The sequence below is a fragment of the Gorilla gorilla genome, chromosome 10 (genome assembly GCF_029281585.2).
Source record: "Gorilla gorilla gorilla isolate KB3781 chromosome 10, NHGRI_mGorGor1-v2.1_pri, whole genome shotgun sequence".
NCBI lineage: Eukaryota > Metazoa > Chordata > Mammalia > Primates > Hominidae > Gorilla > Gorilla gorilla.
The window spans coordinates 86047586-86060815 of NC_073234.2; the positions used below are offsets into that span (position 1 = coordinate 86047586).

At 39.0% G+C, this 13230-nt stretch overlaps 1 protein-coding gene across 2 annotated transcripts in view; it reads right to left on the reverse strand.

Moving 5' to 3' along the window:
• The window catches only part of PTPRR (protein tyrosine phosphatase receptor type R), a 282554-nt gene that overhangs the window by 118447 nt on the left and 150877 nt on the right, over positions 1–13230 (reverse strand). For both annotated transcript variants that reach the window (XM_004053566.5, XM_055357042.2), the window contains 2 exons: positions 8186–8299; positions 4929–5084 (listed from right to left, as the gene is read on the reverse strand). In XM_004053566.5, coding sequence (XP_004053614.2) covers positions 4929–5084; positions 8186–8299 — 270 coding nt within the window. The remainder of the gene's footprint in view (positions 1–4928; positions 5085–8185; positions 8300–13230) is intronic.

A 13230-nucleotide genomic window follows, 5' to 3' on the forward strand; every position in this document is an offset into this window, starting at 1 on the left:
TTGGGTCAAGCCAATGCCACTATATCATCTTTATGTTTTATTATTTCATAGCTACATTGCTTTGCCCTTTAACTTAGTTGCAGTGAAAGAAGCTGATGGGTTTTGTTCTATTATTTAAAATTTGGGCAGTTTTCTGTATAGTTAACAATGGCTTCTCTATATCCTGTTTAATAATTTGATGCACTATAGCTCATTCTTTTTTCTTTTGTCCTTTCTTTTTAAATATTTTAATCAATTCTGATCTCAGATGCAGAAGGAGATCCCAAATGCTAGGAGAGATGATCCAGAGATACAGAGGATCTAGGAGATACACCTCTTTAAGAGAGAGGAAGTGCACAGAATAAGAATGAAGTGCAAATGTTACAAAGTATCTGGTTAATTTGATTGACTTGGCAGATAAATGAGATGTATCCTATAACAATATGGCTTTGTTGGATAAATGCCAAGCTTCCACTGTACTGTGCGCAATGTGAGCAATTGTTCTGAATGGTCGAATACAGGTTAATATTGATTGTATGTCTCCTCAGCACTGTATGGCTAGGTCTACACTAATTTAGACTAGACTACCTGCTAGTGTTCCTAGTTTGAAGGAATAATCATTAAACTCACACATTATTGTTTACATTTGTATGTAATGGCTTTTTTCTTTGTAAATATTTCATGAAGGTATCAGTTAGCACACTGGACTTTTATTTAAAGAAGGTCACTTTCTCCTTTGAAATATAAGATTTGGAAACTGGAGTAATTTGCAATTGAACAACAACAAAATTCCTGAATCATTTTTAAAAATGTCAACACAGAACTTAACGTTTTAATAGGTATTTAATTCATTTTGTAAAAACATTTAATTTTATTTTCCTGGGATTTTACTTATTAGGCAAGAGGAGGTCTAGTTTTATCTGTATGAGTTTTATCTGTATGTAATGTTCTAGATATCATATACAAATATATAAAAGAAATAATGTCTTTTCCTTTAAGAAACAGATTACAAATGAAAACAAATGACTAAACAAAAACAGTTTTCTAGTTGGTTTTTTTTTTGTTTCTCAAGAGTCATTTTCAATTTAAAAAATCAAGCATATGAAAAAAACAATAAAAAACCGTATCCTTCCATGAAAGTAATTAACGTAAGTTTAGGAATAGATGCTTTGAGACATCATTCACGATGTTCTATAATTCATGCAAAGGATGAAAAGCCAAAATACCAGTGATCCTTTTTTTCTGTTAATGAATATGTTGCCATAACATGTTATAATTTTAAGATTAAAATGTGAAAAAATGGGTTAAGGTATAAGTTGTTATAAAAGATTAACCACAGAAAAAATGAATAAAGTTGTAAGAAAATGCACAGAATAGCATTTACCAGTTTTAAGTAACTATCAATCAATATTTTTGCAGGGCTTCTTTAGGTTGTATTTATACCAAGCACCTCCCCACTGGGGTGCCTGCTCACTACAGACAGCTTTTCCCTGTTTCTGTATTTAGAGATTCTGGTCAAAGGTCAAAGGGTAATGCCTAGCCCCTTCTAGGAGTACTCAAACAAAAGGTTCAAATAATCCCTCTGTCCTTCATGATATGCTCCTTATATCTGATTCAAATACTTCCTCATCTTCTGTAATGCATACTTTCTAAATTCTAGATTTCTAGATTCCAACAATTTTATGAGAATCTATCACATTTATCATCAAATACAGTTTCCTTATTCAAATGTAGTCTATTGTGAGCTAGTAGCTCTGTGAGAGGCCATTAAGCTAAGTACCTCACCTTCACTGGACTGGGGTATATTGGAGGATGCCCAGGTACTTGCTTTAAAGCCAGCTCTTTTTGTATGCAGAGCTTCTTTTGGTTTGCAAATCTGAGTGACTCAGTAAGTTGCTCTATTCTTAAAGCCTTCAGAATGGCTTTTAAACTGAGAATAAAGCAACAGGGAAGGCCGTTTATATGATTCTCTAAAAGCTTATGGGAAGCAGGATACATTTATCCAACGGTCTTTCTAAAATTTAAAGAATTGTCCTAGGCAAGATGTGTACCAGTCAGTCCGTGAAGGGCCTTGACTGTGGGAATGGGGTTTGGTTTTGTGCACAAGCGGAGCTGCTTCAGATTCAGACGTGGGCAAGGCTGGGAGGGGCCTGGTGGTTCACCTCCTCCTGACCCTCTCCTCTGGCCTCTCTAAAGCATAAGGGGTCTCTTCTCCAAGGCTCCCATGGCACAGTGTAGTAACTTTATTTATAGAACTATATTCTTATTATCTGTTTGTGTTGTATTTGCCCTATTAGTGCATAAATTCATTGAGAACAAGCATCATTTATTGTTTGTTTTCTTGTTTATTTATTTTTCTGGCTTTAGATATTAGCTAGCACAGTACTTGGCTATTTGCTCTTGTTGTTGTTGTTGTTGTTGTTGTCTGTTTGTTTTGGGACTCCACCCAGGCTGGAGTGCAGTGGCCTCATCATAGCTCATTACAACCTTAAATTCCTGGGCTCAGGTGATCCTTCTGCCTCAGCCTCCCAAGTAGCTGGGACCACAGTTACACACTACCATGCCCAGCTAATTTTTAACTTTTTTTGTAAAGTCAGAGTCTTGCTATGTTGCTCAGGTTGGTCTCAAACTCCTGGCCTCAACCAATCCTCTTCTCTTGACCTCTCAATGTGCTGGGATTACAGGCTTGAGCCACCGCGCCCAGCATGACTATTTGTTGACTCAGTTTTGTTGTGTGCCCATTGCATGCCAGGCACTAAATGAAGGCAATGAAGACACAGATCAAATGACATGTCACAAGCTCTCAAAAAACCCACAGTGTAGAGATGAGCCTAAAGACTAATATGGGATAAGGAGTTTTTGTTTTAAGCTTGACGGGAACACAGGGTAAGGAGCATCTTCGTCTGTGGAGGTACAAGGGATACTTTGCTACACAGTAGACTGATCTTAAGAAATGAAAGGTATGCATGGTGAAATCCCATCTCTACTAAAAATACAAAAAATTAGCTGGGCGTGGTGGCAGGCACCTGTAGTCCCAGGTACTCAGAAGTTTGAGGCAGGAGAATGGCGTGAACTCGGGAGGCGGAGCTTGCAGTGAGACGAGATGCACCACTGCACTCCAGCCTGGGAGACAGAGCAAGACTCCATCTTAAAACAAACAAACAAACAAACAAACAAACAAAAAAAAACAAACGAAAGGTATGTAGATGAAACAACATATACAAAAGCGTGAAGGAAAGAGAGAATATGGTGTATCATAGATCTATCGAGTTTAGAATTGCTGAATGTAAACTAGGAAAGTGTTGTTCAACAATTATAAAGCCCAGCATACAAAGGACCATATACCATATTAAGAAATCTAGACTTCATTCTGTAGTATTTTGAAAGCCAGAGAAGAATCACGAAATTAGGAGGGCATGGCCAAATTTATGTTGAGAAAGATTACTTTGGTGGCAGGAAAGAAAACACATTGGGTGTGTTTGGAAACAGAACAGAGAGAGGCGCAAAACCAAATGCAGGAAGACCAGTTGGGGGTGGTTGTGACAGTCATGGTTCAATGATGACATATATTCTCATTGTGCCAATTCATCCTGCATTCAAATTACATATGTCTGCTACCTAGGCTGTGTGAGAATTTCTGCATATACTTTAAAAATTCAATCCATATTTCAAGTTTATAAGTGCTGTACCCATTTTGGATTTGAAGAAACTAGGGCTCAGGGTGGTTGATACCATGCAAAGGCAGACAACCTCACAGAGATTAAATGGCCTGCCCATGGTCACACACATTTTACGTGTGGCTTTGGGATACAAACTAGATCTGGGTGCAAGTGGTCCTGCTGCCTCAGCCTCCCCAGTAGTTAGGATTACAAACATAAGCCACCATGCCCACCCAGAGCTTTTTATACCACACCTGTGATACTAAAATGAGAGGCAGTGTGATTTACTGTAAAGGTGAATAGACCAGGAATCAGGACATCTAGATTTTGGACAGGGAAGATGGCTCACTCGCATCTGTAATCCCAGCACTTTGGGAGGCCAAGGTGGGAGGATTGCTTGAGGCTAGGCATTCAAGACCAGCCTGGGCAACATAGTAAAACCCTGCCTCTATAAGAGAGAAAAAAAAGACACCTAGATCTTAGGTGGTGCTTTACGCCTCTCTTGTTCTGTCACCTTGAGGGAGTCACTTAATTTCTATGGGCCATACTTTCTGTATCTACAAGGTGTTACACATATTCCCTCCAGTTTAATTTCACGATTCCATGAATTGAATTACACGTATTTAGGATGATGATCCTTTCAGTAGGTTTGTTAGAGCGGGATGGAGTAATAGAATTGGAAAGGAAATTAAATCCATTCAGGAGTGAGATGGTGGAGGTGGTAGAGGAAATTTTTTAAAAGCGACAAATTTGGAAAATACTATGAAGAAACATCTATAGTTCTTAAGACTTAAGTTATTTAAAAAACTATAGTTTCTTCAGCAAAAGAAAAATCACATTTCAAATTAATTTCAAAGTTATGGGAAAAGGTGAATATCTGGTGACCATTTTGACAATGAAGACATGAGGGGAGGGGTGCACCTGTAGAGAAAGAAAGGTTTAAATGTATTTTTGTTTATTTGACATATCAGTTTCAAGTGATCAATTGACAAAATACATCTAAATCTTCTTTCTTCTAGAAAATTTACTAGATAGGTCAAAATAAGTTATAAGGCCACAAAGGTTTGAAGAAGAAAAATGCCAAAAAGTGAAAACCTTAATGTGAAAATGCATTTCCTTAAGAAGTAAACATATACAATGTAAAGATCAGAGAATTCTGACACTCAGGGAAATTTTTATATCAAATAACATACAATAAACAACTTTCATCTCAAAGCCTCTTGGGGTTGAATCACCATAGCATGCTAACTGTTCACATTTTTAAATGAATTGTTTCGTGCAACAACATACCTCAGGAGAGACTTCTGTAATTCCAAACTGGGATAAACTTTGATGCAAAACATTGATATTAAGTGAACGAAGAACTTCCTCAGAGGGCAGAGCATCAGAAATTCCTGTTTTTCGGTTTATGGGAGACACAAACAGTTCAATACTGTTCTTCTTTCCCTAATAAAAGCAGAATATTTGTATTTGTTATAGACATTTTAAACAACTTTGGAAAATATTTTTACCTGTCCTTTAGAAACATTAAAGGAAGTCAGAATTCTAGAATCCTAAAAGGTTTTGTGGAGATTACATTTATTAGTTATTCTCTGATAGACTTAATGTTACCAGTCCAAAGTCTAAAATCTTCAAATAGCTTTCTTGCAATTAGTTGCCACCCCCCAAGATGTGTAATTTTATATTTCATTGCATGCTTGCATGCTGATTCATTTACCATTCCATATTGTAATTTTTTGATGTAGATTGTTCAGATGTTCCCTGAGTAGTTATGTTTAAAGAAGCATTTTAAAATCAAATGAATTAAATAAAGTCCAAAGTAATAGTAAAATTACATATTAGACGTCACCACTCTCTCTATTATTTTTATAACTTGTGTTAATGTGAAAGCTTGGCTAGCTAAAGAAGATGGTGCCAGATGATCTTTGAAGTCCTTTTCCTGATACTGTTCTTCATGTCAAATATGTCACACTTAAAATTGGTCATTTGGTGGAAATGCATATCTTGTGTAGTGATGTCATGAGACTTTTCCTATTAGTATTACCTCATTAGCTGAAATGGAGTCAGAGAATTTCTTACCATAAATGTCTGATATCCTACACACACACACACACACACACACACACACACACACACACACACACACACAGAGCAGACAAAACCATGGTGATTGATAATATTATCTTTTACAACTTACACAACACACTAATAGAAGGAAATTATTCTTAGCTTTCTTTCTGACACATGGAGCGCTCTCATGATAGAAAGTTTTCTTTTAATGTGCTTTATCAGAATTTTAGCTGGGTATAAAATGAAGTATCAGTTTACTACAGGCAAGCCAGTAAAAGTTTTTTCATGTTTGCACAGAACAACAGACAATAACTAAATACTGATGTGAAACATGTTTATAACAATTTAAATAGTTTGTGACCTAATAACAACTACTGTAGGTACAGAGCACTTGTGTTGTGCCTAACATGCTATTTACCTTAAATCTTTTATCTCATTTATTGCTCAAAACACCGCTAAGCGATAGGTATTATGGTTATCTCTATTTTACAAATAAACCGTAAGAGGCTTGCCCACATTCACATACATGGAATATGGCCACACTGGAAATGAAGTATGGTTTTGTCTGTCTCCAAAACACATGCTGCTAATCATCATGCTTTGCTGTGTCAGGTATTGTAACTCTAGCTATTATAATAACTACTTTGAACCATGCTACTAACATTCTCTGAGGATATGATAAGCATATCCCTTCCTCAGTCTGGCAAATCCCTCCTTCACCCTTGCAAACAGCTATTATGCTAATTAAACCTAATATGTATAAAAGTATATCTAAGATATCTATATCATCTCTCTATATATCTTAGCAAAATATATATGCACAGGTTGATGCATATATATTTTTATATGTATATATTGTATATATATAAAAAATCTAGATCTATATCCAAGACTTTTTTTTTTTTTTGAGATGGAGTTTCGTTCTTGTTGACCAGGCTGGAGTGCAATGGAGTGATCTCTGCTCACTGCAACTTCCACCTCCTGGGTTCAAGTGATTCTCCTGCCTCAGCCTCCTGAGTAGCTGGGATTACAGACGCCTGCCACCATGCCCGGCCAATTTTTTGTATTTTAAGTAGTAGAGATGGGGTTTTACCATGTTGGCCAGGCTGATCTCGAACTCCTGACCTCCAGTTATCCACCCTCCTGGCCTCCCAAAGTTCTGGGATTACAGGCGTGAGCCACCGGGTAACCTTCACTCATTCAGGGGAATGCTGTATTTCTTCTTCTGTGGTATGAGTTAAAACTTTTTAAAAGCTTGTTTACTTCTAGAACATTGTTGATTCACAGAATACAAATTTTTATGAAGAAATGAAACAACTCACTCTCTACACACAGAAAAAATAAAAAGAAACATAAACCCCAAACCAAAACAAAAAGCAAATTCCCTCCATAGTGAATGCAGATGGGTGCAATAGAAAGCTGAGCTCCATGCAGCAGAAGCACAGCAATTTAAGGCCGGGGGAACATGGAGTCCTTGCTTGGACTCCCATTGCAGTGGACATTAAGAGCAATTTAAAACCTGTACAGTGATCCCAAAGTTCCTTTTCACATAAAACTGAGGTGACTAGCTTTTTACAGAGAGACAGTCATCTGATCTGAATTTACTTTTTTTTGGCCTTTGCTCACGCCCACTTTCCAGTGCAGATGGGAACATGTAGTTGCATGAAATCCAGGTTCCCAAACACCGAGGAAAGAGAGGAAATAATGGATGTGGGTGATTGACATATAGGCCTAGACTGGGCCCTATACAACAGATCCTTTGGGTTTACTTTTTTTTTTTTTTTTTTTTTTACTTTACCCACTCAGATGCCGATTCAAGTTTTCTCTTGGTTTTCCTGGACTACCAATTCCTGCATTCCACCTGGGCTGCAGTCCTCAGGGTCAGTTCTTCTTTATTCTTTATTTAAAATGCCCTGCCTTGTGCACTCAATGTCCATTGTTCTATTGATATACTTGAAAGTATATCAATAATGTCTGGAAACTGCCTTACCTGATATACTTGAAAGTATATCAATAATGTCTGGAAACTGCCTTACCTGATATACTTGAAAGTATATCAATAATGTCTGGAAACTGCCTTACCTGATATAGAAGCTTTCACTCTAATGGAGAATATTTTCGGAGTAGTGTCAGGTTGGTAAGGCAAGTGTTTTGGGCTCTTTCATACTTACCACAGGACCTAGCCTTGAACTATGACAAAGTTAACAAACTTCCTCTATAAAGGGCCAGATGATAAATAGTTTAGGCTTCATGAGCCAATCTTTTGCAACTACTGAACTCTGCCACTGTAATATAAAAGCCACCATGGGCAATGGGTAGATGAGCGGATATAGCTTGTTTCATAAAATTTTATTTGCAAAAACATGATGTGCCGGATTTGGCTCATTAGCCATACAACTATAGCATGAGCCCTTCAGTGATTAAAAAAACCACACACACGGCTTGAATTTTGGAAATGCGAAATGTGGGTATCTTACAATGAGGCGATTGATGTGCACTTGCTGGGGTAAGAGTCCTAAAGCTGCAGCCACTCCTTGGCGGAAGATCCGAAGCAAGGTTATGTTCAGCTTGTTTACATCCATTTGCAGTGTCTAGAAAATAAGGACAAAAATAAATCCAAATTATAGTATTAATAAGTCTTTTGTTCAGGACATTCAGTTCTTGACTCATGACTGACCACAGTTTCTGTGACTCTGCTAAGTTTACACTAATAATGCTTTACTGCATTTTTGATAGAAATAAAATTATAGGAACATCGCATGTGAAATTTTAAATGGTATTAGTTAAAAAGATGTATTATAGGGGTGGAGCCAAGATGGCCAAATAGGAACAGCTCCGGTCTACAGCTCCCAGTGTGAGTGACGCAGAAGACGGGTGATTTCTGCATTTCCATCCGAGGTACCAGGTTCATCTCACTAGGGAGTGCCAGACAGTGGGTGCAGGACAGTGGGTGCAGTACACCGTGCGCGAGCCGAAGCAGGGTGAGGCATTGCCTCACTCGGGAAGTGCAAGGGGTCAGGGAGTTCCCTTTCCGAGTCAAAGAAAGCGGTGACAGATGGCACCTGGAAAATTGGGTCACTCCCACCCGAATACTGCGCTTTTCCGACGGGCTTAAAAAATGGCACACCAGGAGATTATATCCCTCACATGGCTTGGAGGGTCCTACGCCCAAGGAATCTTGCTGATTGCTAGTACAGCAGTCTGAGATCAAACTGCAAGGCAGCAGCAAGGCTGGGGGAGGGGTGCCCGCCATTGCCCAGGCTCACTTAGGTAAACAAAGCAGCCGGGAAGCTCCAACTGGGTGGAGCCCACCACAGCTCAAGGAGGCCTGCCTGCCTCTGTAGGCTCCACCTCTGGGGGCAGGGCACAGACAAACAAAAAGACAGCAGTAACCTCTGCAGACTTAAATGTCCCTGTCTGACAGCTTTGAAGACAGCAATGGTTCTCTCAGCATGCAGCTGGAGATCTGAGAACGGGTAGACTGCCTCCTCAAGTGGGTCCCTGACCCCTGACCCCTGAGCAGGCTAACTGGGAGGCACCCCCTAGTAGTGGCAGACTGACACCTCACACAGCCGGGTACTCTTCTGAGACAAAAATTCCAGAGGAATGATCAGACAGCAGCATTTGCAGTTCACGAACATCCGGTATTCTGCAGCCACTGCTGCTGTTACCCAGGCAAACAGGGTCTGGAGTAGACCTCTAGCAAACTCCAACAGACCTGCAGCTGAGGGTCCTGTCTGTTAGAAGGAAAACTAACAAACAGAAAGGACATCCACACCAAAAACCCATCTGCACATCACCATCATCAAAGACCAAAAGTAGATAAAACCACAAAGTTGGGGAAAAAACAGAGCAGAAAAACTGGAAACTCTAAAAAGCAGAGCACCTCTCCTCCTCCAAAGGAACGCAGCTCCTCACCGGCAATGGAACAAATCTGGACAGAGAATGACTTTGACGAGTTGAGAGAAGAAGGCTTCAGACAATCAAACTACTCCGAGCTACAGGAGGAAATTCAAACCAAAGGCAAAGAAGTTGAAAACTTTGAAAAAAATTTAGACGAATGTATAACTAGAATAACCAATACAGAGAAGTGCTTAAAGGAGCTGATGGAGCTGAAAGCCAAGGCTTGAGAACTACGTGAAGAATGCAGAAGCCTCAGGAGCCGATGCGATCAACTGGAAGAAAGGGTATCAGTGATGGAAGGTGAAATGAATGAAATGAAGCGAGAAGGGAAGTTTAGAGAAAAAAGAATAAAAAGAAATGAACAAAGCCTCCAAGAAATATGGGACTATGTGAAAAGACCAAATCTACGTCTGATTGGTGTACCTGAAAGTGACGGGGAGAATGGAACCAAGTTGGAAAACACTCTGCAGGATATTATCCAGGAGAACTTCCCCAATCTAGCAAGGCAGGCCAACATTCAGATTCAGGAAATACAGAGAATGCCACAAAGATACTCCTCGAGAAGAGCAACTCCAAGACACATAATTGTCAGATTCACCAAAGTTGAAATGAAGGAAAAAATGTTAAGGGCAGCCAGAGAGAAAGGTCGGGTTACCCACAAAGGGAAGCCCATTAGACTAACAGCGGATCTCTCGACAGAAACTCTACAAGCCAGAAGAGAGTGGGGGCCAATATTCAACATTCTTAAAGAAAAGAATTTTCAACCCAGAATTTCATATCCAGCCAAACTAAGCTTCATAAGTGAAGGAGAAATAAAATATTTTACAGAGAAGCAAATGCTGAGAGATTTTGTCACCACCAGGCCTGCCCTAAAAGACCTCCTGAAGGAAGCACTAAACATGGAAAGGAACAACCGGTACCAGCCGCTGCAAAATCATGCCAAAATGTAAAGACCATTGCGACTAGGAAGAAACTACATCAACTAACGAACAAAATAATCAGCTAACATCATAATGACAGGATCAAATTCACACATAACAATATTAACTTTAAATGTAAATGGACTAAATGCTCCAATTAAAAGACACAGACTGGCAAATTGGATAAAGAGTCAAGACCTATCAGTGTGCTGTATTCAGGAAACCCATCTCATGTGCAAAGACACACATAGGCTCAAAATAAAGGGATGGAAGAAGATCTACCAAGCAAATGGAAAACAAAAGAAGGCAGGGGTTGCAATCCTAGTCTCTGATAAAACAGACTTTAAACCAACAAAGATCAAAAGAGACAAAGAAGGCCATTACATAATGGTAAAGGGATCAATTCAACAAGAAGAGCTAACTATCCTAAATATATATGCACCCAATACAGGAGCACCCAGATTCATAAAGCAAGTCCTGAGTGACCTACAAAGAGACGTAGACTCCCACACAATAATAATGGGAGACTTTAACACCCCACTGTCAACATTAGACAGATCAACGAGACAGAAAGTTAACAAGGATACCCAGGAATTGAACTCAGCTCTGCACCAAGCAGACCTAATAGACATCTACAAAATTCTCCATCCCAAATCAACAGAATATACATTTTTTTCAGCACCACACCAGACCTGTTCCAAAATTGACCACATAGTTGGAAGTAAAGCTCTCCTCAGCAAATGTAAAAGAACAAATTATAACAATTGTCTCTCAGACCACAGTGCAATCAAAGTAGAACTCAGGATTAAGAATCTCACTCAAAACCACTCAACTACATGGAAACTGAACAACCTGCTCCTGAATGACTACTGGGTACATAACAAAATGAAGGCAGAAATAAAGATGTTCTTTGAAACCAACGAGAACAAAGACACAACATACCAGAATCTCTGGGACACATTCAAAGCAGTGTGTAGAGGGAAATTTATAGCACTAAATGCCCACAAGAGAAAGCAGGAAAGATCCAAAATCGACACCCTAACATCACAATTAAAAGAACTAGAGAAGCAAGAGCAAACATATTCAAAAGCTAGCAGAAGGCAAGAAATAACTAAAATCAGAGCAGAACTGAAGGAAATAGAGACACAAAAAACCCTTCAAAAAATTAATGAATCCAGGAGCTGGTTTTTTGAAAGGATCAACAAAATTGATAGACCACTAGCAAGACTAATAAAGCAAAAAAGAGAGAAGTATCAAATAGACGCAATAAAAAATGATAAAGGGGATATCACCATCGATCCCACAGAAATACAAACTACCATCAGAGAATACTACAAACACCTCTACGCAAATAAACTAGAAAATCTAGAAGAAATGGATAAATTCCTCGACACATGCACTCTCCCAAGACTAAACCAGGAAGAAGTTGAATCTCTGAATAGACCAATAACAGGATCTGAAATTGTGGCAATAATCAATAGCTTACCAACCAAAAAGAGTCCAGGACCAGATGGATTCATAGCCGAATTCTACCAGAGGTACAAGGAGGAACTGGTATCATTCCTTCTGAAACTATTCCAATCAGTAGAAAAAGAGGGAATCCTCCCTAACTCGTTTTATGAGGCTAGCATCATCCTGATACCAAAGCCAGGCAGAGATACAACAAAAAAAGAGAATTTTAGACCAATATCCTTGATGAACATTGATGCAAAAATCCTCAATAAAATACTGGCAAACTGAATCCAGCAGCACATCAAAAAACTTATCCACCATGATCAAGTGGGCTTCATCCCTGGGATGCAAGGCTGGTTCAATATATGCAAATCAATAAATGTAATCCATCACATAAACAGAACCAACAACAAAAACCACATGATTATCTCAATAGATGCAGAAAAAGCCTTTGACAAAATTCAACACCCCTTCAAGCTAAAAACTCTCAATGAATTAGGTATTGATGGGACGTATCTCAAAATAATAAGAGCTATCTATGACAAACCCACAGCCAATATCATACTGAATGGGCAAAAACTGGAAGCATTCCCTTTGAAAACTGGCACAAGACAGGGATGCCCTCTCTCACCACTCCTATTCAACATAGTGTTGGAAGTTCTGGCCAGGGCAATTAGGCAGGAGAAGGAAATAAAGGGTATTCAATTAGGAAAAGAGGAAGTCAAATTTTCCCTGTTTGCAGACGAAGTGATTGTATATCTAGAAAACCCCATTGTCTCAGCCCGTAATCTCCTTAAGCTGATAAGCAACTTCAGCAAAGTCTCAGGATACAAAATCAATGTACAAAAATCACAAGCATTACTATACACCAATAACAGACAAACAGAGAGCCAAATCATGAGTGAACTCCCATTCACAGTTGCTTCAAAGAGAATAAAATACCTAGGAATCCAACTTATAAGGGATGTGAAGGACTTCTTCAAGGAGAACTACAAACCACTGCTCGAGGAAATAAAAGAGGATACAAACAAATGGAAGAACATTCCATGCTCATGAGCAGGAAGAATCAATATTGTGAAAATGGCCATACTGCCCAAGGTAATTTATAGATTCAATGCCATCCCCATCAAGCTACCGATGACTTTCTTCACAGAATTGGAAAAAACTGCTTTAAAGTTCATATGGAACCAAAAAAGAGCCTGCATCACCAAGTCAATCCTAAGCCAAAAGAACAAAGCTGGAGGCAT